We start from the raw sequence: 26687 nt of genomic DNA on the forward strand, positions 1-26687 counted from the left end.
GCATGAGTGTCATAGAGCTTTGGAGGCCACCTTGGCTGAGAGGGAGGCACAGTTGCTTGAGCGAGAGTCAATTGGAGTAGCAGAAGACAAAGATGGCAGAGAAGGATGCCAGGTTGGCATCTCAGGAGCAGCAAAAGAAGGCTACAACTCAGGAGTTGGAGTAGACCAAGCGTAACTTGATGCAGGCAGTTCACATGGTGAAGGGGTCACGAGAGCGTGAGCTTGGGGCGAAACATGACTTGAAGATCTGCACGTAGCAGTTGTAATGCCTTCACCAACGGCTCTACTCTTTTGGTGCCACATCTATTTCAACGTCCTCTACTTCCCAAGGATGTCCTCTCACCCTCCTCAATAGTTTGTTGTTGTATATAGCCCCATTTTTTATTCCGTCATCCAAAAGACTACTTTTTTGGGGGCTTGATGTAGTCAGTATGCCAAGTGTTTGTAAATAAATATTGTGCTGGCTGTCTACTCCAACAAGAATAATAATAACTCTAATTGAAGTCTCAACCCGAAGTTTGGAAATTCATCTAGTAAAGTCACTATTTTCATGGCTAGTGCTCATTTAGTTATCAAGCCAGGGACGTAAAACTTGAAATGGGTCTGCACTATATATGCACTAAGTTCCTTCAATGGCTATTCTGCATTACTGCAGCAACTAACATTATGCGAAAAGGAAAGGCATGAATGGAAATTATGAAAGGCTACAGGAAAAACTTATAAAGACAATGTTGGAAAGATTTAATATAGATAACAGAAATTACTTTGTTCTGGCTTGGCTGCAAGAACAGTTAGTGGATCTATTTCCAGTGGCTGCAGGAACGATCAAAGCAAGAACTTCTACTGCAACTAAAGAAAAACTAATTTCAATGAGCACACACGGGATCACTCACCAAGTGGGCCCCCTTGGATGAGTGATATCAAGCTTCCAGAAAACTACCTTTAACGAATCAGAACAACATATCTTTTATCCATTGCTTCCTGAAAATGATTACATATTTTGAAAAGAAACTTAAGAATGCTTATCAAAATTCTCTGCTCTATTCCTTTCTATTCTGTCTAACCTCTAAGAAAAAGGAAGAACTTATTAATAAAGAGAAGATCAACTACAATAGACAACACAAATCACGCCCAGAAGAAGAGGCGGATGATTGACTGATAAAGAAGATAACTAGAGCTTGGCTGCAGGAAACGTGGATCTAAACCGAACCACAGTCTTTGCATGTCGTGGCGGTGTTTTGCGAATTCAATGCCCACTAAAGTTAAACTTCAGTAGTGTTGCTTGGCTGCTCCGCCCATGCCGTACCTTGCACTTGCTCAGCTCCTCTTCAGTTTGATCTCCAGTTATTTCTTACGTGATCCTTCCTTCTTCAAGCGCAAAAGGAGAATATCCACCGCAGCATCATTTATTATCTGCACTACAACAAAAACAACATACAAGGACATTCATACGCATTTTATTTAATTAACACATTCATTAATTCACATATGATATTACCCTAAATAATCCGCATAGCAACAGGAACAAATCACATGGCTGCAGGAATAGACCGGCAAAGTTCAAACATGATTTCATAAGTTCAGGTTTAACACATGGAATACATATAGTCAATTTACAATACATCGCTACCACTATGCTGTTAAGATATAGCCCTCGTGAATCTAACTGATGGTAAATCGGTTATTATCTGGAGAGTGATATATTAACCGAGCATACAGTTCGGAAATTAAACAAAAACAAACTAATTGTTATGAACGGTTGCCTCCGTAGGGGCATGTCCATACGCCACGTATGGACATGCCCCTACGTAGGCAACCTTTCCTCTTGTATTTAAACCAGATTCAATGATGGCGACGATCAATAACTCACGGTAATCAGTCTTCCAGAATCGTTGTCATTATTCTTCGATCCATATTTCACAACATGGTATCAGAGCCAGCATATTAAGAGAATAAATTAGACAGCCATATTACTCATAAGCATTTTATCGGAAGTAAATAACAAATCGACGCAGAGGCTATATACGCAGAGGATATATCCGACTAAGAAAATATTCAAAATGTCAAGTAATATGAGAGTGGAAGATAGACTCGAAGGAGCCTACAACTTCGTTTCCTAGAAGATACGAATCATTGCCATTCTTGAAGAACTAGAATAAGAGTCTTACATAGAAGAAAATCTAGACATGCCAAATGATGAACCAGAGAAATCTACCTAGAAAAGGCGTAATAATAAAGCAAAGAAAATAATTATTGACTCAGTCAAAGATCATATTCTTCCATCTATAGCCAGACTGCCTAAAGCATATGAAGTATTTAAAACCATTAAAAATACATATGAAGTTAACAATGCGAGCAGAATGTTAACCTTGAAACAACAACTTTTAAACATAAAGATGAATAAAGATGATACAATATCTACATACTTTTCAAGGATATCTGAAGTAAAAGACCAATTACAAACTATTGGAAATGAGGTAGATGATCAAGAAATCTCTCTCATAGTCCTAAGAGGATTACCAATTTCATGGGAATCCTACATTCAATGTATTAGCAGAACACCCCCCTTACCCAAATTTGAACAACTTAAGAATGAGTGCATTCAAGAGGAATCTCGACTAATCTCAAGAGGATTAGGGCCAAATAAAGAAGGAGAAATCCAAGCACTTAATACAAATACCTTCAACAAAAAGAAAAAGTTCTCCAAACGGAAGAGAGGAAATAAAAACCATCAGAAAAGAGATATGTCTAAAATTCAGTGTTACAAATGCGACAAATATGGGCACACTCACAGGAATTGTCCAGAAAGGAAGAAAACACAAGCTACTCTAGCCGATGTCAAAGGAGAAAACTCACTTTTCTTCTTAGCCCTATCAAGCAAAATAAATACAAATAAAAACACTTGGATCGTAGACAGTGGAGCATCAAGGCATATAACTGGATTCAGAAATCAGTTTGAAACACTTAACGGGCACTCAAGTGAAGAGGTTACTATTGGAGATAACTCCACATATCCTGTGAAAGGAATTGGGACCTGTACTATCAAACTAAGAAATGGAGTATCTCTACAATTAAAGGATGTTCTGTTTGTACCTGGAATAAAAAGAAATCTAGTCTCAATCTCAGGCCTAGCTGATCAAGGATATCGGGTTACCTTCAATGAAGATAAAGTTCTACTCTGGCCTAAAAATACAAATATCAAAAATGCCATAACAGTAGGTTCAAGAGATGGTAGCCTATACAAACTATGTAGTGATCAAAAGGAAGCACTAAATCTTGAAGTTTCAAATAATAATGAATTATGGCACAAAAGATTAGGACACCTAAGATATAGTGCTCTATCCAACATAAAGAAGATTACTTCAGGACTGCCCCAACTAAAATCTGAACACACAGGCATTTGCAAAGGATGTGCCTTGGGAAAGAATGTGAAAGTTTCTTTTCCCTCAAGCGAGCACAAATCAAAAGTTATTTTAGAACTAATTCACTCAGACCTATGCGGTCCCATGTCAACACCATCCCTAACTGGATCCTTATACTACATAATCTTTGTTGACGACTACTCTCGAAAAACATGGATATATTTTCTAAAGTGCAAAGACTCAAATGAAGTACTATCTAAGTTCAAAGAATTCAAGGCACTAGTAGAAAACCAGTCAGGGAAGAAAATTAAGGTGTTAAGATCCGACAATGGGGGAGAATATACATCTAACAACTTCAAAGACTTTTGTAATTCTGTTGGGATGAAGAGGGAGTATACTGTACCATATAATCCACAACAGAATGGAGTAGCAGAAAGAAAGAACAGAACCATAATTGAAGCAGCAAAAGCCATGATGCATGACCAAAACTTACACACTTCATTCTGGGCAGAAGCTTCAAATACAGCAGTCTACATTCAAAACGGATGTCCGCACTCAGTTCTAGAAAACATAACTCTTGAAGAAGCTTTTACAGGGAACAAACCAAACTTAAGTCATTTAAGGATATTTGGCTGTCCCGTATATATGCATGTTCCTAAAGAAAAGAGGGCAAAACTAGAACCATCCGGAAAAAGAGGTATCTTCATTGGCTATAGTGAAAATACTAAAGGATATCGCATTTACATTCCAAGGAAAAAATCTGTTGAGATAAGTAGAGATGTAAAGTTTGAAGAAAACACTACACTCAAAGAACCTGAAGATGATAACATTACTAAAGAAGAAGAAGATCACATAACTGAGATTGAGAGGGAGAATATCATAGAAAATTCCGAACCTTCAGACACTGAGAGGGAGGACATCATAAGAGCTTCTGAACCTCTTGTTGATGAAAATATTGAAACACTCAATAACAAGAAAAGACCTCTATGGGCAAGGAAAATAATTGAAGAGAATAATGTAGAACCAAATGAAATTTCCAAAGAAAATAAGAGAACAAGAACTCTAAAATGTTATGCTGCACTTCTAACCGAACTCACAAATTCTGAACCAACAAATGTCAGAGAAGCCTTATCAAAACAGGCTTGGAAAGATGCTATGGTTGAAGAATATCAATCTATACTAAAGAATGATGTTTGGGATATAGTGCCTAGACCAAAAGACAAATCAGTTGTCTCATCCAAGTGGTTATTCAAGATCAAATATGCATCTGATGGCAGCATTGAAAAACATAAAGCTCGCTTTGTGGCCAGGGGATTCTCTCAGAAAGCAAGAATTGATTATGAAGACACATTTGCCCCAGTTGCCCGGTATACGTCAGTAAGAACAATCATTGCAATTGCAGCATCCAAAGGATGGAAAATTCACCAAATGGACGTAAAGACTGCCTTCCTAAATGGTTCAATTGAAGAAGAAGTATATATAGAACAACCAGAAGGATTCACCATACGTGATAAAAATTGCTATGTTTGTAAACTAAAGAAAGCTCTCTATGGGTTAAAACAAGCACCTAGGGCTTGGTATGCAAGGATAGACAACTATCTCTCCAAACTAGGGTACTCCAAGAACCTAGCAGATCCCAACATCTACTTCAAGGCTTCAAATGGCAATATGATTATATTGGTCCTTTACGTGGATGATCTTTTGATAACAGGAGAGGATAATCTCATTGAGAAATGTAAGCAAGATCTGGCAGCAGAATTCGATATCAAGGATCTAGGGCTTCTACATTATTTTCTGGGATTAGAAGTATGGCAGAAGAAAAACTACATCTTCCTAAATCAAGGAAAGTACACTCTACAGACAAATCGTCAGTTCACTCATGTATTTGGTAAATACTCGTCCTGATATCTGCTATGCTACAAATGTATTAAGTCACTTCATGTGTGAACCTAAGAAGATACATCTAATGGCTGCTAAACACATTCTAAGATATTTACGAGGCACAATCGGACTTGGCTTAAAGTATGAAAATGTTGAGATTCAACTTGAAGGATATTCTGATTCTGATTGGGCCGGAAGTACCACTGACCGTAAAAGTACTACAGGGTGTTACTTCAGTCTTGGTTCTGCTATGATATCTTGGTTCAGCAGAAAACAGTCAGCAGTTGCACAAAGCTCCACCAAAGCAGAATATATGGCAGCCTCCATGGGAGCTCATGAAGTGGTATGGCTAAGAAAGTTATTATTTGGATTATTTGGAAAAACTCTCAATTCAACCATAATTCACTGTGATAATCAGAGTTGTATCAAGCTCTCAGTAAATCCAGTTTTTCACAATCGATCCAAACATATTGAGATCCCTTATCACTACATAAGAGATATGGTAGATCGAAACGTCATAAAACTAGTGTACATCAGTACTGAAGAACAAAATGTTGATATCTTCACCAAGCCACTTGCAAGATTGAAGATAGAATACTTCAGAAGTAAACTTGGTATGACTAGATTATAATTGAGATTATTAGGATGAAATTCCTACCATGTGTAATTTGTTCATGAATAAATAAATAAAATGTATATTGCAATATTCTAACTATGTTCAAGAAGATGACGATCTTCTTATGTTTAAGGTTACTATTTCAAGGTGACGATCTTGACAATAGTTGACCAAGTGTCAAGATTGACTACATTAAGTTGTTGTCCCGGACTGTGCCGGATATCTTGATCCTAAAGTATGTGATCATCTCATGATTGACTTCTTAAGTGATTGTCCCGGACTGAGCCGGATATCATGATATTGAGTTTATTGTCATGACAAGACTATATTAAATGCTGTCCCGAATTGTGTCGGAAGTCATGACAGAATATGCTCCCAAGAAAATTACTTAGATCCACTCCTGCTAAGAGGGAGTGTTAAGATATAGCCCTCGTGAATCTAACTGATGGTAAATCGGTTATTATCTGGAGAGTGATATATTAACAGAGCATACAGTTCGGAAAGTAAACATAAACAAACTAATTGTTATGAACGGTTGCCTCCATAGGGGCATGTCCATACGTGGTAACTGCCACGTATGGACATGTCCCTACGTAGGCAACCTTTCCTCTTGTATTTAAACCGGATTCAATGATGGAGACGATCAATAACTCACGGCAATCAGTCTTCCAAAATCGTTGTCATTATTCTTCGATCCATATTTCACAACATATGCAAACCAAAAGATGTCAAAAACCTAAGAGTTTTGATGATAAAAACATGACAAAGTCTCAACTTATCACTAGCCAATGTGTTAAATGTGTAAATATTAGTCGGCTATGTTATGTAATGTTGTCATTTGTTCTTGACGAGTAGTTGGTGTTGTTTTTATGGTCAGAATTCAATTAAGCAGAGATAAAGCAATAATGAACAATAAGACACAGTCAATACCCTGGGAAAACCCTCCTTCTTGAGGGAGGAAAAACCCAGCAACAATTATATCTCTTGTATATATTGAACAAGGCAGAAAATCTGCTATACAACTTGGCCAATCACAAGGCCAGTTTACTGAATGAGCAAAGGCACCTCTCCTAGGTGCGAATACACAAATGATATAATATCTCCTTGAAATAAATTGATCTGAAGCAAAATGATATTGTGCTGAAGATGATCGATCCCTTTGAAGTCACACAAACTTGTCTTGAGGTCGCACAATCTTGCTTTGATGTCACACGAATTTTTCTTGATGAATATCGAATTTGTTGTAGATGAAAGTACTCCTTAATGTGCAAACTTCTCTTCTTGGATAAAATTCAATTACTTGTCAAATGAGACGACTTGTTATTTATACATGATGAAGAGACTCTTCATGAAGAGTTGGTCTCATACAAAGTGAGACGACTTTACACAAGGGTTGTAATGTCCCCTTCTCACTGATGTTCTTTCAGAGGTCCATTAGCCTATTCCTGAGACCCGTAGGCTAGGTGGAATGAGTAATCAGGGTCTAGCATCAATGAAACGAGGACTTACTATTTTTAGTAAGTCAGGGGATGACCGTTTTGGTGCCATTGTCCGACCGAGCACTCCTTGCTTTGCCTCTGGACGCGATGATCATATTTTTCTGAGCATTAATTCTTGACTTACTATTTTTAGTAAGTGGCTGGGTGGCACATTTCTATTTTTGGCAGTAGACAGGGGTCTGAATTCTGCAGCAGTTTGTGGTCGTCTGGGCTCAGTTTCATCTTGGAGGTGATAATAATCAGTGCGGGAGATATTTGCAACATAATTAAATATTATTTCCTTTCCTAAGGTTAATATTTAATTAATCTATTTATTGGTTACTGGTTTATTAAATTTGGGATTAATGCTTGTTTAATCCTAAGTTTGGGCGAAATTCAGTTATTTTATGGGATGTGAAATATTTTTTAAAAAGGGATATTATTTCACTTTACATCGCCATTTTGTGCCTAAGTGTCCAAAATGGGTCCTCCCCTCTCTTGGGCGTGACTTTTGACTTAGGAAGTTGGGCGCTACACTTGGGTCCACATGAAAGTGGAATGAAATTCAAATGCAAGCGTGGAATTTGGAGGGATGTCATTTGGATTTGAAGAATGAAGTTATAAATATGAGGCTTGGGTTCCCATTTGCACCATCTTGAAAATCTGTAATGTTATGCTGCCGGATTGGCGACAGAACTTGAGGCTTCGGAGTGCATCTCCCTAGTGCTACCCGGTTTCGTACTTGAAATACAGTACCTAGCTGTGCCTTGTATTCTTCTATCGTTTTCAGAGCTTTGCTATAGACATCTTGGTGTTGCAACGATTCTGGACTTGCTGGTTTTGCCTGTGGCTGAAACACATTTTCGCTCACATCTCTCTGCTGGAGCGTCTGATAGTTATGGGTATTATTCCTATCTTCCTCCCCAGCACTGGCAAATAAGTTTGTAAGTTTTTAGCACATTTGTTTGAGTATTGATTTAATTATGCAAAATCCAAATTCCTAGTCTAGGCGTGGGGTTTTTGGGTTGCATTGGGATGCGTGCAAAATAAAAAGAGGGTTGTTTGGGGTGTGGCTGTGATTGGTTGTCATTGTATTGGATGTACGGTGGGATTGGGCTTGATTTGAATCAATTCAGGTAAAAATTGAGTGAGTTATGAGTATTTTCATGTTTTCATGGGCTGCTGGAACTGTACTTTCAGCCTGCAGAGCAGTGTAACAGAAAATTACAGTATTGTGTAGAAATCTGCAGTTAATCTTCTCATCTCATCTCCATATTGTAAGGATTGTTTCAGTAGTACTGAGCATCCCATTCTATCTTCTTTTATTTGTAATTCCCACTGCATAAGTGGAAGAGGCTGGCTTGCCGCCTTCTCAGTTTTGTAAGTCAGTTTTCTTTGATAAATAGTCCTCCCGCTGAAATATGCGGTATAGTGATGTTTTAATGTAATGTCCTCCCGCTGAATAAGTGGTCGAGTGATAAGTTCAATGTTTTGGTCCTCCCGCTGAAATATGCGGTGGAGTGATTGTTAATGTAATGTCCTCCCGCTGAAATACGCAGTAGAGTGATTGAACTTCTATTTCTTGTAATCTTTCCCTTGGTCGGTTCACCGCCAAGAAGTTTAGTTTCTATCCTGCTGGATAAGCAGAAGGGGATGGCTTGCCGCCCATGCAGTTGTAATGTTCAGTTTGTTTATTGATGCTGACGATCCCCGGAACACCGTATGCTCTCACCCTCCCAGTCTGGGCTCTCGGTGAACAAAAGGTGGAAGGGTTCCCTTTTAGTTGTTTTGCTTATTACTCTAACCTTAACGGGTTAATTGTTGTGGATGAATTGCTATTGGCCTGAAAAAACAAAAAAAAATTAGTGGGATATTACAAGGGTGGCGACCTTTATTTAGTCGGCTTAACAATAAATAACAAATTATTATTTATGAGATATCACATCTCTAGTCAGCAATATAAATATTAGTTTATATTTTAGAGAATCGATGGGGAAAGACATCTCCCGCCGATATTACAATCAACACTCCCTCTTATCTAGGGAGATATCTTTCTAGATATTCATGTCATGAAGTCGCTCAACATGACACCCACAATGGTTGCACCCATTTGTGGAAAAAAGTTTATCATGGAGTCTCCCAATGTGATAATGTCATGGAATCACTCAACATGACGTCTCATCTCAGCCTCAGAGATGAACAAGGGCTCACACCTCATATTTATCCATCTCAGAGCAATATACACTACAAGGGCTTTCACCTCATATTTCTCCGTCTCAGAGAAATATACACCACAAGGGCTTTCACCTCATATTTCTCCGTCTCAGAGTAATATAAACTACAAGGGCTTTCACCTCATATTTTTCCGTCTCAAAGAAATATACACTACAAGGGCTTTCACCTCATATTTCTCCGTCTCAGAGAAATATACACTACAAGGGCTTTCACCTCATATTTCTCTATCTCACAAAAATATACACTACAAGGAATCTTCATGATGATGTGACTCCCTCTGAAGCTCCAAGTACTAGCATCAACCTCCTGACCTCCTCATCCAAGGTTGCCTCTGTTGATTTGTCAGACTCCCTATGAATGTTAATTCCTCCTCTTCAAAGAAACTGATAGACTTTAGAATAAGAAACCTTCTGAATCGACTTTAGAGCTTGGCTCCTTCTGAGATGTCCCCATTGCAATTTCTGCAATAGAAACAAGTTGTGTAGACCTTGCAATCTTGAGCAAAGTGACCATACTTGTCACACCTGAAACACTGAATGTGAGAGAGATCCTTCTTCTTCGGTTCTGGAGCAGAATCTGATTCTCTTTCTCTATCCCTCTTTCTTCCTTTCCCTCTTTCTCTAGAAGTATGTGTAGCAAGAACTTGATTTTCTACATCATGGTAGTTTCGCCCAAATCCTCTTGCTGCCAACCTGGACTCTTCTTGAATACAATCAGCTCGAAGACGATCAAATTTGGGCAACTTAGATCTCCCACTGATGCTTTGGATAAAGGGCTCCCAAGATTGGGGAAGACCATTTAGTGCCAACATAACAAGATCTCTATCTGCAATTATGTCCCCAATAACACTCAACTGATCTCTTAAATCAGCAATCTTCATAAAGAATGAGATGATTGAGTCTTACTTATCCATTTTTACATGATGAAGTTGTTGTCTCAAAGCAAGGGCTCTACTGGTATTGTTGATCTCATTCAATCCTTTTTGAGTATCGAACATTTCTTTAGCTGACTTCAACTTGGAGATGATCAGTACTAGGTGATTCATCACAGAGTCTATCATGATTTTTCTAGCCTTCGTGCCATTTTTCTTCCACTGGATTTTCTCGATATCATCGGAAGGCTCGGGCATATCACTTTCCACAAAATCAAGAAGATTATTCTCCTCTAATGCAATGAGTACCCTAGGTTTCCAAGAGTTGAAGTTTGAGGCTCCATCAAGCCTATCTTCTACCTCGACACCATTCACCATCTTCTTTTTCTACACAAATTCTCCTTCAAAGATCTGCCCTTTAGTCTGAAATAATTTGCAACCTTAGATCAGCACTACTCTGCCTTCAAGATCTGCCCTAAATAAAAAGTTTACTTGACTGCTTAAACAAATCTGATCAGATCTTTTCTTAAACCTAGCTCTGATACCATGTTTTTATTATCAGAATTCAGTTAAGCAGAGATAAAGCAATAATGAACAATAAGACACGGTCAATACCCTGGGAAAACCCTCCTTCTTGAGGGAGAAAAACCCAGCAACAATTATATCTCTTATATATATTGAACAAGGCAGAAAATCTGCTATACAACTTGGCCAATCACAAGGCCAATTTACTGAATGAGTGAAGGCACCTCTCCTAGGTGCGAATACACAAATGATTTAATATCTCCTTGAAATAAATTGATCTGAAGCAAAATAATACTATGTTGAAGATGATCGATCCCTTTGAAGTCACACAAACTTGTCTTGAGGTCGCACAATCTTGCTTTGATGTCACACGAATTTTTCTTGATGAATATCGAATTTGCTGTAGATGAAAGTACTCCTCCTTAATGTGCGAACTTCTCTTCTTGGAAAAAATTCAATTACTTGTCAAATGAGACGACTTGTTATTTATACATGATGAAGAGTTGGTCTCATACAAAGTGAGACGACTTTACACAAGGGTGGTGACCTTTATTTAGTCGGCTTAACAATAAATAACAAATTATTATTTATGAGATATCAAATCTCTAGTCGGCAATATAAATATTATTTATTGTTTTAGAGAATCGGTGGGGAAAGACATCTCCTGCCAATATTACATCAACAGTTGGGTTTGGTAGTTACTAGAGATTGGTAATCTTAACCAACCACGGGATAGTATTTATTGTACTCATTTTGTTGTGTAAGGGACTGTTGTCATTTTATGACACCCTTGGTCCACCAGTAAGAACCAATCAGAGATACGATCCATGGACCAGCGCTGCCCTAGTTGATCAAGGAGAAAGCAGAAGAATCATGAGGTGTGAAGTGTTGCTTTGTCCAGAAGAAGATCCTCCCTTGGCCTTTTCTTCCTTCCCCGAAACCCCGAGGTTCTGAGGTTCTTTCCCTTTGCCTTCTCCAGTTCTTCTTCTCTGGAACCCCGAGGTTCTGAAGTTCCTTCTCTTTGCCTTCTCTCACTTTTCCTTCTCCGGAACCCCGAGGTTCCCAAGTTCCTTCCCTTTGCTGCCTCTCCTTTCTTTTCTCGGAACTTCGGAAGCCCGAGTTTCTGAAGTTCCTCTCTTTCTTCCCCTTTCTCTTTCTTTCCCTAGAACCCCGGAACCCCGAGGTTCCGAAGTTCCCTCCTAGCCTTTCTTCCTTCCTTTCTCCGGAACTCTGGAACCCCGAGGTTCCGAAGTTCTCTTCCCTTGTTTCCCTTTCTTCCTTCTCGAAACTCCAGAACCTCCTTAGCCTTCCCTTTCTTCTCTCCGGATCTCTGGAACCCCGAGGTTCTGAAGTTCCTTCCTTAGCCCTTTTCTAAGTTCCCCGGAACTCCGGAACCCCGATTTTCCGAAGTCCCCGAACTTCTTTCCGACTGGCAACACTTTCGGATGGCATGATCAACACTCAAGGCTTTAAATGCTTCGACAGTTTTGGTGACTTGTGCACCTTCTTTTGCGGAGCCACAGGGGTGCATTTAATGTTTTTGGCAGGATTTCCATCAAGGGATGTACGGGGCCATGCTTGTTGTGGTGACTTATGTCATGTTTGCATGCTCTGACTTTGGAAGGTCAGTCAATCCACCCTTCTCAAGGTTGCCTTTTGTGGGTATGGCTAGGTTGCTTGCATGTACAGAAGTCAAGTGCATGCACTTCCCTGCACTCCCAGACTGACATGCAAGGGTCATGATCACTCTTGTAACCATTTTTCTATATAAGGTTGTTAAGCCTCATTGTAAAGGGTTCTCTCCCTGTTGCCTTGAGAATTCTTATGCTCTTTCTCTTCTCTTGAAGACTTGAAATTATTTTTGCATTTCTGCAACTGTAAGTTTGGCCTTTGGCCTTTTGAATGAATTGAAATTACATTCTTGCCTTCCTTCAACTTATGCATGCTGTGTATGTTTCCTTACCTTCATCATAAGTGTATGTTTTGTGGCTCTTCTGTCTATATATGTTGTGTTAACTTGTTTCTCTGAGTGTGACTTGTGGGAATCCTTCTCCCCTCTTGACACTTAGCAAATTCTAACCTCCATACATGCGTTTGGGTCACTCATGCAACTGAAGTTTGTGCATCTCATGGGTATTTTAGTTGATTCCTTGTGCCATTTCGAGTGGGGAGAGGAACAATCTCTTATCTTGGCGCATCACCTCCTTTCATTTTTAAGCATTTCTCTCTTCCCTTTTCCTCTGTAAGTCGTTAGGGTAGTTTAGAAGTAAGATTTGAGGTGTTGAGTTGGTTCAATACCTGCACTTGGATTGAGAAGGAAGCTGGCCTTCTCCGGAGATTCAACCCCTTGCACAAGGTCCCACACTTCGAGGTTGTTTCCATGTTTCACAAGGTTGCTAAGTTGATAACTCAGCAAGGGTGCGAGCTTTTGTGATAACAAGGACCAATTCATGATTGTACACATTGCATAGGGTAATGAATGATACATCTTTTTGAAACTCTATTGTACTTGGTATTGTTATACTCTGTTATTTTATATCTTGTAAATGATATCTCTGTTTACTTGTATGATAATTAATATCACCCTACGGGAGTAAACATTGCCCCTCTTGCATCTGAACAATATCCAATCCATAGCCTAAGGCATCACTTTCAATGACATTTTGGATAAGTCAAGCATAGCAAGGATTGCAGTTGTGCATGTAGCTTGCTTAAGTATCTCAAAGGCCTCTTCAATAGTTGGGGACCAATGGCATGAATCTTTCTTCAGCATGGCTAACAAGGGGGCAGCAATTTTTCCATAGTCCTTGAAAATTTTGTGGCAATATCTTATGAGACTAGAAAATCTATGGAGGCTCTTTAGGTTTGTGGGTTTTGGCCAATTGTTCATGGTTTCAATTTCTTGGGATCCACCTTAGCTCCTTCAGAAATGACATGCTCAAGGTATTGAATCTCATTCTGACCAAAGGAACATTTAGAGTGTGTGACGCAAGATTGGTTAACAAAAAGAATTTGAAGGGCATGGTCCAAGTGCAATAGATGCTTTTTCAAGGTTTGATTGTAAATAAGGATATCATCAAAGAAGACTAGGATGAATTGCCAAAGGACTAGGTGAAAAATCTTAATCATCATGCTCTAAACAGTGGGCAGTGCATTGGTGAGGCCAAATGGTATTACAATAAATTCATAATAACCATCATGAATGTGGAAGGAATTTTTTGAAATGTCCTCTTCTTTGATGCAAATATGATGACAGCTAGACCATAAATTCAGCTTGGAGAAAAAATGGGCACAACGGAGTTCACCTAAGAGATCATCAACCAATAGAATGGACAATTTATCCTTGATGGTGATTTTGTTTAGTTGTGGAAAATTGATGTAGAGGGATCAAGACCCGTCTATTTTGTGCACCAATAGGTCTGAGAAGGAGTAAGGATTGGTGCTAGGACAAATAACCCCTTGGTGCAGGAGTTCCTTACTTAATTTCATTATCTCAATCTTTTGCCAAAATAGGGACCCATATAAATGGGGATAGTTGAAGCCTAAAGGTATACTTTTGGGTAGAAGCTAAATTGCATGATCTTCAAGGTGATATGGTGGTAAGCTAGTTGGTTTGAAAAATACAGTTGCATGGCAAGACAAAAGTTCCTATAGATCCTTGGGTAGGTTGGACACAAAAGAGTCCTTGAGCTGAAAAGCAAAAAGTTGGAGCAATAATCCCATAAAACCTCTTTTTAAGTAACTTTTCCATGCGATTAGAATTAATAAAACTAATAGAGCCAGGTGTTAGTCCTCATAATGTGTATTGTTCGTCATTATCAATGAATTGCATCCGAAAAGTCCCACAATATAGGACCAAGAGTGTGGAGCCATTTGGTTTCCAAAACAATCTCACAACCTCCCAAGGGAAGGGCAAACATGTCAGACTTGAGAGTGTAGTCCCCCATGGAGATGCGAACATTTTGACACCTACCCTTACAAGGTAAGTTTCCACCATTGGCAAATGTCACTTGAAAGCTAGAAGGGTGTGTTGATGTGTTTTTTACGCACATGCGAACACAGAATAAAATACCATAAGTCTCTTATCCTCTCTTGAACAAAATATTTTGGATGCTGAAGATTTGCTTAAGGTTCATCCAAGAAACACTCCAAGGTTCATGAATGCAGGGTCTCAATGTGTGGATAAGCTTAGTTGGTTTGATGTGATTATGCTGGAATCACAAGGGGACTTACATTCGAATCTCTGAATGCTTGATTTGCTAGAACTTAGGTCCTATCTACTCAATTGAAAGATAAAAAATAGCAAAAGAGGTAGGGTTTGAGAGAGTCTATTCTAAGACCTAGAATGTAAGAAGATAGATAAATGAATAGGTAGAATCCTACCAAGCTAGGTCTCACCATCAACTTGAACAATTCGACACAAACTCAGTGCAATCTTCTAAAGACGTTTCAAAGATGTTCGAACCATTACCGTCAAACATTGATCACCATTCAAGTTAATGCATAAACAATGAGTGTAGGATGGTTCGAGGTTAAGCTCATGTTATTCCAGTTGACCACACAAGGCATGCTCACAATCAGTAAGAGGCTAGTGGTATGGACTAAGCAGATTCCACAAGAATACATTCAACAACTTCTTCCATTCAATCTAATTTATTTATCATCTAACATGAGGATCCAACAAGAAACCATGCTCATTGTAAAGAAACAACTCACTTCACCATAACTTCAATAAATATAGAGTTCATTTACAACTAAGGCTCCTCCTACTTTACTCTAGCTTCTATTCTATTCTCTTTAGACTATCTATTGACTATTAACTACTGCTATTAGCTATTCTACTCGCTATTTGTTGACTCGGATCAATTTGAAGAGCTTGAGCCTTTTATAGTGCTCTCAATACAATTCAACGGCTCAGATCAATTTGAGATCAATGGCCAAGATTTTACAATGAAAACCCTAATTAGGGTTTGTTACAACAAACTCTCCTTAGCCAATGAGAAAATTACATTTCATGAGTGTGGACCAATAGATATCAGGGGTAGGTGCCTCGGAGTTTGTGCCATCATTGGTGGGTCAAGTACATTGAATCAAGACATGCAGAGGTCGACCTCCCTAATTAGTGAGTGGTGACTAGGATGATGACTAGGACGCCGCTTCAACTTGCACTTGTAGAGTTGACTTGTCACCATGAAGGGATGTTGAGAGATATCTCTTGATACTCAACATTATCTAGCTCGCTCAAAGTAGTGGTGATGGGAAGTATTGATGTAGCTAAGTCATTATTTCATCCTCGCTTGCTTGCCTTGGAATGATTGTATGACTTCTCCTTAACACTCCTTTGATCCGTTCATTCCTCCAGGGTGTGGTGAGAATACTTGAGATTCTTCCCTCCTAAATACCTTTGTGTTTGATGAAGCTTCCTCTTGATCTTACATAATGGTAATAGGGAAGTGTTTGCCATGATCGAGTCATCCCTCCATCCTTGCTTGTGTCTCTTGCCTTAGGGTGGTTGTATGAGCTTTCCTTCCATATCTGCAAAACAAAGCAAGTATAATATCAAACTCATATGATATATAGCTTATATAGTCTCTTAATTTTGACACAATCTCTGATTTTGAATGATTGCAATCAATAAGCTCATTGGGTAACTTGAATGCCCTAGGGCAAATCTAGGCTATCTAAAGATGAGTTTGCTGGTTGATAGGTCTCCTAGCTGAGCAAATTCGGTTTTCCTCAATACTCGAATGATAAATTTGCCTTCTCAAGACATCAGACCTGCATCCTCAATAATGAATTTCGCCTATAGGCTGGATGAAATTCGCAAATATGCCGATGAAATTCTTTGTCATGCTGGAGTAATTTGCAGACCTGCCACTGATGGAAAGAAAAAAATGTTTGAATTGATGCTTGGAATGATTGATTTGACCTTCCCTTTATATGCGATTTAGGGTAGTAACAAATAGCTTCTTTATGATAGCCGACTTCTTGAACTTCTCTTCTTGGAATTTGAAATTTTAAATAGGCTTTGGCGTCAAGCATTTGTATTAGAGAAGTTCTCTTGGGAAAGGGAGGCAAGGTATATGCATATTGGTCTTAAACAGTGATTTCACTCCATGCCTTTGCGAAGGACATGCCCCTTATGGTGCAGTTCGCTCTTCGTCCTTTCCAAGGACAAAACCTATGTAACAAAATCGCTCCCTGTCCTTCCCAAGGACAAGTCTTAGATGACAAATTCGCTCATCGTCCTTCCTAAGGACAAGATCAAAATGAGAATTTTCACTCCTTGTCCGTCCTAAGGACAGGACCTATTTAAAGTTCGCTCCCTGTCCTTCCCAAGGACAAGTCTTAGATGACAAATTCGCTCATCGTCCTTCCTAAGGACAAGATCAAAATGAGAATTTTCAACTCCTTGTCCGTCCTAAGGACAAGACCTATTGAAAAGGGTGCATTCTTATCAACTTGTTTGGGGGGTCAAAACAAGGGGTTCGCTCTACATCCTCTCTAAGGACAGGCCCTATAATAAATGAATTCGCTGTCAGGACCGGGCCTTGGATAAAACATATTACATACTTCGCTCTGTGTCCTTCCAAAGGACAAGACCTAAATGACATATTTCACTCTCCGACCTTAACGAGGACAGGACCTAAATAACATATTTCGCTCAATCTCCTTTGCAAGACACACTTTTTGTTAAATTGCTTCATTATTTGAGCGATCAAGGTCTAAACAAGGAGTTCGCTCTATGACTAGCCTAAGGACAGGCCCTAAAATGAATTTTGCTTTGTGTCCTCTCTAAGAACAAGACCTATAGTATGGGTTTTGCTCTCAGACCTTGCTAAGGACAAATTCAAATCATTCAAAAACTGAGGCAATGCAAGACAAATTTGCTCCATGACCTTGAAGAGGACAAGACCTATAATCAAATTCGCTCTTGGTGACAGTCCTACGGATAGGTTCAAAATATAAACATTTTCGCTCTACGTCCTTTCTAAGGACAGCCTTATAACTTGAAAATTCGCTCCCTGACCTTAAGGGGGACAAATCTTAAAACTTAGTTCGCTCCAAGATCTCTCTAAGGACAAAACTTGTAGATGAATCCGGTTCATGCTGATGCAAGATTTAATGAAGAAGGTCGCTTACCATCCTTAAGGAGAATTTCGCTCTATGACTGCTCTAAGGACAAAACTTGTAACAAACTTCGCTCCTTGACCAAGGTAAGGACAAGAATCAAAATCGCTCTAAGACCAAAGCAAGGACAAGGCACAAATAAGGTTTTCGCTCTTTGTCCTTGGTGAGGACAAGGCTTGATCCAAGACACATACTCAAGCTCGCTCTATGATCAGCAAGAAAATATCAAACAGATCGCAGCTTGCTCCATGATTATGATGAGGATTTTGCTCCAAGACCGACTTGTGATAACCCCTAAGGTATCACATAATGTAAAATTATTTAAATAATGTCAATATATATATAGATTAATTAAATAAGGTTCTAAATGAATAAATGATTAAATTAATAAAATATATTTAATATATATTAATATGACAAGTGTGATTTATTTAATATTTAATAATTCTTTTAAAAACTAAATGAAATTAAAGTAAAAGCAAATAAGATTATGCGTATGTAAAACATAACGCATTTAATGCCCCCCCCCCCGATTACCTCCGCACAAGAGGTGCGACGGTAGGCTGTGATCACCGCCGCACCCCTTCATGCGGAAGGGAACCGTGAAGGGGTACAACCCCTCACGGGATACAAGTAACAAGTGGAAAGGAGAAGGGCAGGGGAAGGAGGACCAGCAGCGGTGGAAAGAAAAGGGAGAGACTTGGCTGCGTGCAAACAGGTACGTGTTTATATGTTTTTCACGTAATGTTTATTAAGATGTTAATATATGTAAAGGGAATATAGGAATTGGTATGCTATCACTATTTGCTTTATTTAATAATGAATATAAGTAATGTGTTAATATCAAGGAACGTAGGTAATGAATACAATATAAACACGATCAGCATGTTAATGCTATTTACTTATTTAATGAATACAATAACCAAATTAACACATTAGGGAATGAACATGTTAATACAGATTTGATAAAGGAAATTAATAACAATGTAATGACAGTAAGGCATACTTGAAATATATGTTAACGAATACGTACTAATGAATAGTTAAGAATATATGTTAATAATGTGAATTACGAAATGGAAAATAATAATAAAATTGTCAAATGCAATATAAATATGATTAAATAATGGAGGCCATAGGGGGGGAAACTCCCTTAAGCCTAATGGAGGGATACGCGAATCCCTGGTTGGCAGTATATATATATACTAATGATCTATAGAAGAGACGGATTTGGCCGGTCCCCTCTAATGGACTTGGGTGATGTGATACATCACCCAAGGCAAGGAATTGACTTTATGGTCTACCTTCGATGGCTTGGGTGTAAGAAATTACACTCAAGACAGGAATCGAATTAACCTTCGATTTCCTGGATGGCTTGGGTGTAAGAAATTACACTCAAGACAGGAATCAAATTAAAACCTTGGTTCCTGGATGGCTTGGATGTAAGAAATTACATCCAAGACAGGAATCGAATTCACCTTCGTTTTCTAGGATGGCTTGGAACCAAGAGGGGTTCCAAGAAGGCGAGCCTCACAGCCGCCTAAGGGCATACCTTTGTATGGCATTTGTATCCTTTTTATAGATGAGAATTGTGATTAGTGTTAATTGAGTAATTGTATGTTAAATTGCAAGTTGATTTAGTAACAAATTAATGTATATGTTGTATTCTAACAATTTGTTTTGCAGGACAATGATCCCTAACTAGTAGGGACATTACACGACCTAAGGACAAGACCTATAACAAGCTTCGCTCACCAACCCTCCTAAGGACAAGGCTTCAAAGTGCAGCTCACTCACTGTCCCTTCAAAGGACAAGGACAAGATAGGTGAATTTCGCTCTATGACCTTTGAGAGGACGGGACTCAAAGACAAAGTTCGCTCTGGGACCTTAATGAGGTACATCACCTTAGTGAACTTCTCACCCTAAGACTTTGGCAAGGACATGAATTAGGTTGAGAAATTCAAGGACACCATTCAAACAACCAAGGCTTGTGCTTGCAACAAAAAGTATGATTAGATAACAAAAGGAAACCTAGGCATGATACAAAGGAGTCCTTCTATTTACCTATCATGCTCAACTCACTTGATTTTCTTAGATCCTCATTTCAATCATAACCCTGCAAACAAGATACAAGTCATCCATTTCAAAAGCCTTAACAACTGACTGTCTTTACTCCAATCTCAGGTGACCACCCTGACTTGATGAACCCTCTGGCTACTTGAGGGATTCTATCCCTTCAATGCAAAGATTAATAGCAACTCTAAGGCTGACCAACAACTAAGCTAAGAGGACTGACCCTAGAAAGCGAAAAAGTGGGGGTCCCCATTTGCAATGGGGCGATGTGTGGATACCTCACAACAGGGTGCAAAAAACAGTTCCTTTTTTGGATAATCTGAGGTCGATAAAATTATGAGTGTTGTCAAAATCAATCAGAATTATGAGAGGATATTTCTGACTACCCTTTGACCTTTATGGTCTAGGAAGTGGAGATTACATTCAATGCATGCACAGAGATTTTACGAGAATCCTCAACCAAGGGCTTCTCCTCTTCCTAGGCTTCTTTGGCATCCTTTCTTTCATTTGCCTTAGGTGCAGATTCAACATGAAGCAAAAACAACTTTTGTTCGACATAATGATGGCTAGAGGTAAGCTTTTATGACAATTGTAACACAACCCTTTGTCTTGACAAGCTTGCATTTCTACTTCAATGATGCATTTGGCAAGTGTGGAGCATATATTAGGAGAAGCAATGCTGAGCTATGAACTTATCTTTTGCAAGTTTTTCCAAACCTATGGCCGCCATCATATCCTTAGGTTTGAAGATTTTGACCTCAGCCCAAATTTCCTCCTTGAGGCCAATTATGAAAAAAATGGTGAAGTCATCTATCAAGCCTTCAATTTCGTTGGTAAGTTTCTTAAATTCAATTTGGTAATGACACGCAAAACAAAGTTGTCCAAATTTGGTTAAAGCTCTTGTAAAATCCACATAGGCATTAGGGCCAAAGTGAACCAAAAGAAGCTCTATGAATTTAGTCCAACTAGATTCAGGATTGGCCTTCCTCGACCATTTCTACCATTAGATTGGTTCTTATTTCCAAGTTGAATGAAGCACTAGGGATCATGTCCCACCAAGGAGTATTGTGGAAGTAAAATATTGTTCAGTATGGAAGACCCAACCATCAAATTTGGGTAAATCAAGGTTTTAACCCCAAGGCATTCTGATGGAGTGAAAACTAGAGTTGGTGTTATTAAAGCAATCATGGGATGATTCATGACCAGTTAGGCAACTGAAAGATTCCAATATCTAGGCTTGTCCATCACTAAGGGAGGAAATGCAAAACTCAAATTCTTCCAATTTAACATTTACTGTAGCATCCATTTCCCTGCAGCAAGTGTTCACCATTGACGGGAGGGGGGAGGGGCAAAGTGGATGAAAAAATGTGTGCTAGAGTTATATACCAAAACAATCGACTTGAAGAGAGGATTGTAATAGGACAATCAATCAGATGACGATTCAAAAATACCCACTTTTTTAACCTAGGGCTTTTAATATTTTAGATCCCTATGGGCTGGAAATGTGCTAAATTTCTGTAATTTGTAGCTCAGTGGGGAGTTATATGTTGTAAACCATTTGTTTGATTGGACTATAATGATGTAGATTTGGTGCAGAAGAACAAACCCCATTGATCACAACACAGCTAGAAATTGTAAAAAACCCCACAAAACACAATACAGCTATAAATTGTAATCTATCAAAGCTAAGCACAATAGTCACTAGTGGTGACATTCTCTAATGCCAAACAGGCCAAGGTGGGACAATAAAATTTGGAAAAAGGATGGTCTCTAAAGGGAGTGTCTACCTTGTGAACTTACAAATATACTAATTCAAACGATTCGAATATGAAGCGAGTAACTTCCCAAGGCTAACCATCTACTGGTGCATCACAAGTTATAGATAGCCAATGGCTTCTTAAAGCTAGGTTTAGAAAACACCTAGGGGTCTTCCGATTTAGCAAAGGATACATGTAAGCACAAAACCGTATGCACAGGTTGTTTGATGTTGTGGTTTGGGAGGGCAACCCCTCCACCCTTCACTAGAACCTATATGGATAATCCAACTGAGCTCATAACAATAGCTCTTTTATGATATTTAAAGACCCTTGTACATGGTTTCTACACTAAAAAAGAAAAAGAAAAAGGAAAGAGGGAAAAAAATTGGGACAAAAGCTTAGTGTCACTACCTTTGTAGCCACTTTTCGATCACCAAGGTCCGAAGAGGTCCAAGTGAGAGCATACAATGGACAAAGTATAAGGCCCTAAACAGAATATGTTGCAGCAGAACATGGCACTAGAAAGAATTCTGATACTGAATAAAATGGTCCTTGCAAGAGATTACTCAAATAACAAAAATACAAAAAAATGTATGCTACATATGGAAACACAAGAATCATATAGGATTGAAATTACAGATTCAGATTACAATATATTACCAGCCTTCAAGGGGACAACCTCCTAGAGCAATGCTTAATACAATACGATTCATGGATGATCAATTCTACTATCAAACCCTTTATTTATACTAATTCAAATCCAAATGAACTGCTACTTCATAAACAAATTTAGCAAAAGGGATGACTTACAAAGCATATGCCACAGTATTTTATTAATAAAGCTCAAAACAAAAGCAATTAATTAAGAAACAATAGTAAGAATTCAAGTCCTAGCATTTTGCTTAGCCTATAAAACCAAAAATGTATGAAGATTTTGTTATCACTGTCCAGAATATTTACCTTGAGCAAGACTCATAATCTATGTCAAACTACATTTGAAGTCACAATGTTCAAGTTTAGCTTCAATACATACAATTTCAGTGAAGTCATGGAATCAACTTATCCAAGATCAAATGCCCTCATTTCTACAAATACCGTTCAACACGTGAAGATTTAAGAATTTTGTTTGCAAGTGTAAAATAGTTAGCAAATCTTCCTCTTTCCAAAAATAATATGCTCATGTTTGAGAAGAAAAAATTATTTTTACTATTAATACTTGTAGGTTTCTGTGAATCTAATAATTTTTGTTGAAGTTTGTGCTATGAAATTTTGCAAATTGGCCAATCTTTTTTTACCAAATACATTTTAATGATTAGTGTCCATTGCTACATATAGCTCTGAAACAACGGGTAATGATTCAGCTCTGCTAGAATAGTAGATGGAATTTTCAACAAGAAATAAATATGGTCATCTGCAACAGTCTAAATGCTTACAACAAGTTGAAGGCCAACTAACCAAGAACTCCTGTGAAGTTTCTGGGAATTCCATCTCACCTAATATATGTTGTGAAGCAGCCTTGGTAAGGAGAAGGTGAGCTAGTCTGAATGGTTCCTTCTTCCGATCTACAAAATGATGGATCCATGCATCCAAAGCTTTAACTTCCTCCTCTGATTTCGGCCCCTTCACCTGTGCAACTTTAGAATAGAACGTAGAGATTTGATACTCCATATGAACCCTGCTGGGTTCATCCATCTCAAGGGACTGATGAGATTTTTGGGGTGCCTGTAAACAGTCCCCATCAAGCTTCAAAAGCTTACATAGGTCAACTATGTCGTCAAAACCTCCAGATTCTCTCTCTGTATAATATTTGCTATCACCAATATCTAGGCACTCGTCCCAGGTTTCAGTCTCTGGTTCTTCTGATGAATTCATCCACATTTGATTAGAAGGATGAGAAAGAAATTCTGCAGCTGCCTCACTCTCACCTGAAGAGGACGAGGCGTCCATGAAGACCTGTGCCCTATAGCCCAGAATTGGCGACCCGAAACTGAATTGTGTATTTGGTGATGCCATGCTCGACTGAATTTCCTTGCTGTCATTTTCAAATTTCGGAGGAGTGGGTACAGGTTTTTCTTCCGAATTTGTAATCATTTTTTGTCTTTTGGCAGGAGAAACATCAAAGTTTCTTGAAAAATTCTTGTCGGGGTTTCTTCCAAAACCCTCATTTGCGTTTCCTAAATTCAGTTTTCCCTTGTTTGGGATTCCTTTGGATGGGCATTCTGATGTAATCCTGCGCTCTACCTGAAACAGAAAAAAGATTGAATCTCATTTTAAGACGATTCTCACAAATAAAGTAAAATAAGAACTTGAAAGTTTTAATTAGAAAAAAAGAGTTTTAAAATATTCAAGGCAAAATGGTTGTGGGAGTACGAAAGGATGTTTCCTCGATTAGGAAATCGTTTAAACTTCCGGAGCTCCGTTCTACCGTCTTAATTTAACATCTAGATTAGTAGATTATTAAAGTAAATATCTGAATTTGGTGTTCATGATATTATATTCTTGGCAAGTTACAGGAAATGTGTTAAATCTTTTATTTTAATTTGCCCATCACAGTTTATCAATTTTATACAGAGGTGAAGAAATTTGAAGATTTGTGAATGCGTAGAAAAAATGAAGTTCTGGATATGTTCCAAAAAAACCAATCTGTCCCCAACAATAAATATTAATGGGAGGAAAAAAATAGTAAGAAAGAACTCATAGATTAGGAGACAAACTTGCATTGAACTCTTAATCTGTCAACCCTCCAATGCGAGAATATCTGAGAAATGGTATATAATGTTACCTGTCGTAAAGAAGAGATGAAATGATCTCGTCGGTAAGGCTTCATTTATGATAACGAGGATTCTTAACAGCTTTCTGAACGCCCAAGGCTGCTGGTCCTCGCGTTTGATTTGCACTTATGAAAGACTGTGTTACCGTTAGTATCGTAGGGGCTGCATTTTATTAGTTACTAGAATATTAGCAAAAAGTGCAATAGATATTATGAATGAATGCTTTTAATAATGTTTATGAGGTCAAACAGTCTATGGGATCTATATCTATGGGTAGCCAGCAAAAGAAGAGTATGCAAAGACTAAAGAACAATCTGCTAAACCTCTTTTTCCATTTCTTTCTCAGCATCTTGGATTTTAAACTGTGTAACTTGATCAATAAATTTGTGACTCTTGTTATCTTATCTTCTTCAAATAAACTACTCAAGGTGTTTACATTTAATATGTCAATGTAGTGAATTCGGATACCATTGTAAGTTGGACATTCCATGATATAGTGTCATTCTGTCTCCACAACCCCTTGGGTGCAATATCTACATTTTCTATCTGCCCACTCCTCTTTAGGTATCATCCATTTGAGCAATTAACATTTTTGCTTTCCATTTTATATCCATTCCAATGTAATTCGTTTGTGTATGGTCATGTGTAGGATTAAAATGTCTGATGTAATATTCTTTTTTTCTCCCAAGTTGTCTTGTCCACATGTTTTCTCTAATCTTTCCTTGCACATACTTTTTTATTTCATTATTGTTATCTAGCCAATCACTTATGCTAATACTCCATTTATTCAAACAGATGACTTAATCTTGAGACTATTTGTGATTAAGTGTTTTTGTAATCTCTCTATTTGCCTCCATTTACTTTCTGCAGTGTTGCTGCCCCATACCTCACAACCATATAAGACCACTGGATCCACAAGAAGGCCAAAGAGAGTCTTTTTAGTTTTCTAGTCTCATAGCTCAACTCTTCTACATCTATTTTGCAATGAGTATAAGGTTTTCCATCCTCCTTGGATCTTTTTCACTCTGCATGTTTCCCAACGAGTTTATTGTGGAAATCAAGGCCAAGGTATTTAAATTCATTGACCATTTGTAATGGGCTACCCTCAAAAACAAATTCCCTGTGAACCTTCTTTCTCTTCAACGTAAAGATCATGATCTTAGTTTTGTTAGTGTTTACTTGCATCCCTGCCTCATGGCAAAAAAGTTTTAAGGCCTTGAAATGTTTCTCCAAATCTAGTGCTTATTTTGCCATTAAGATACGATCATCAGCATATAGGAGCAATTTTATTACATAGTTGGTCAAACGAACTCCCCCTCCACCAAACTTATCTATCCAAACCTCTAGTTTGTCAATGTATAACCCAAATAAGGTGGGAGAAAGTGGGCAGCCCTGCTTGACCCCAATGTAACTTCCAAAGCTTTCTAATAATCCCTGTTTGGTTCGGAGTTTGGCCTAGACATGGTCATACAACCTATGGACATCAGTGCTATAATGTTTTGGAATTTCCAATTTTTCCATCTTGCTCCATAGTTTACTTCTAGGTATCACATCGAAAGCTTTCTTGAAATCAACAAAGCAACAAAAGTCCTCATCTCCTTGTTTGCCTCAAACCTTTTCAATCAAGTGTTGGAGGGTAATGCAATGGTCAATGATGGAATGTTTCGGTCTAAATCATGCCTGCCCTTTCGCCCTCTTTCCCTCTTTTTCAGCCCAAACACTGATTCGTCTTTCCATCATGCTCCCAAAAAGTTTACCAAAAAGAGGATTGATCATTATAGTGCGATAGTTTGAGGGATTGTTGATGTCGCCACTCTTATGCAAGGGGATGACAATACTAGTTGTCCAATTTGCTGGAAATCCATTTTGAATGACCCCATTGAATATTCTTTTAATATGTGGCGTGAGAATTTCCATGCCCCATCTTAAATATTCTACTTGTAAGCCATCTATATCTTGGGCTTTACTTTCTACAAGTTTTTTTAT

General features: G+C 38.4%; 1 protein-coding gene across 4 annotated transcripts; it reads right to left on the reverse strand.

Annotated features, from left to right (window-relative positions):
• Window positions 1-969: 969 nt before the first annotated feature.
• On the reverse strand, window positions 970-24921 carry LOC131051081 (uncharacterized). Of its 4 annotated transcripts, none has more exons than XM_057985449.2 (3): window positions 24713-24915; window positions 23424-24171; window positions 970-1413 (listed from the first exon to the last, which is right to left on the reverse strand). In XM_057985449.2, the coding sequence occupies exons 1-3, from the start codon at window positions 24755-24757 to the stop codon at window positions 1403-1405; spliced, it is 804 nt and encodes a 267-aa protein (XP_057841432.1). In that variant the 5' UTR covers window positions 24758-24915; the 3' UTR covers window positions 970-1402. The 4 variants fall into 4 exon arrangements, with proteins under 4 accessions (XP_057841432.1, XP_057841431.1, XP_057841428.1 ...); XM_057985448.2 differs by lacking the exon at window positions 970-1413 and adding an exon at window positions 22733-23015 and having other exon boundaries at window positions 24713-24921; XM_057985445.2 differs by lacking the exon at window positions 970-1413 and having other exon boundaries at window positions 23295-24171; window positions 24713-24912.
• Window positions 24922-26687: the final 1766 nt, after the last annotated feature.

This window comes from Cryptomeria japonica, chromosome 6 (assembly GCF_030272615.1).
Source record: "Cryptomeria japonica chromosome 6, Sugi_1.0, whole genome shotgun sequence".
In the NCBI taxonomy this organism is placed as follows: domain Eukaryota; kingdom Viridiplantae; phylum Streptophyta; class Pinopsida; order Cupressales; family Cupressaceae; genus Cryptomeria; species Cryptomeria japonica.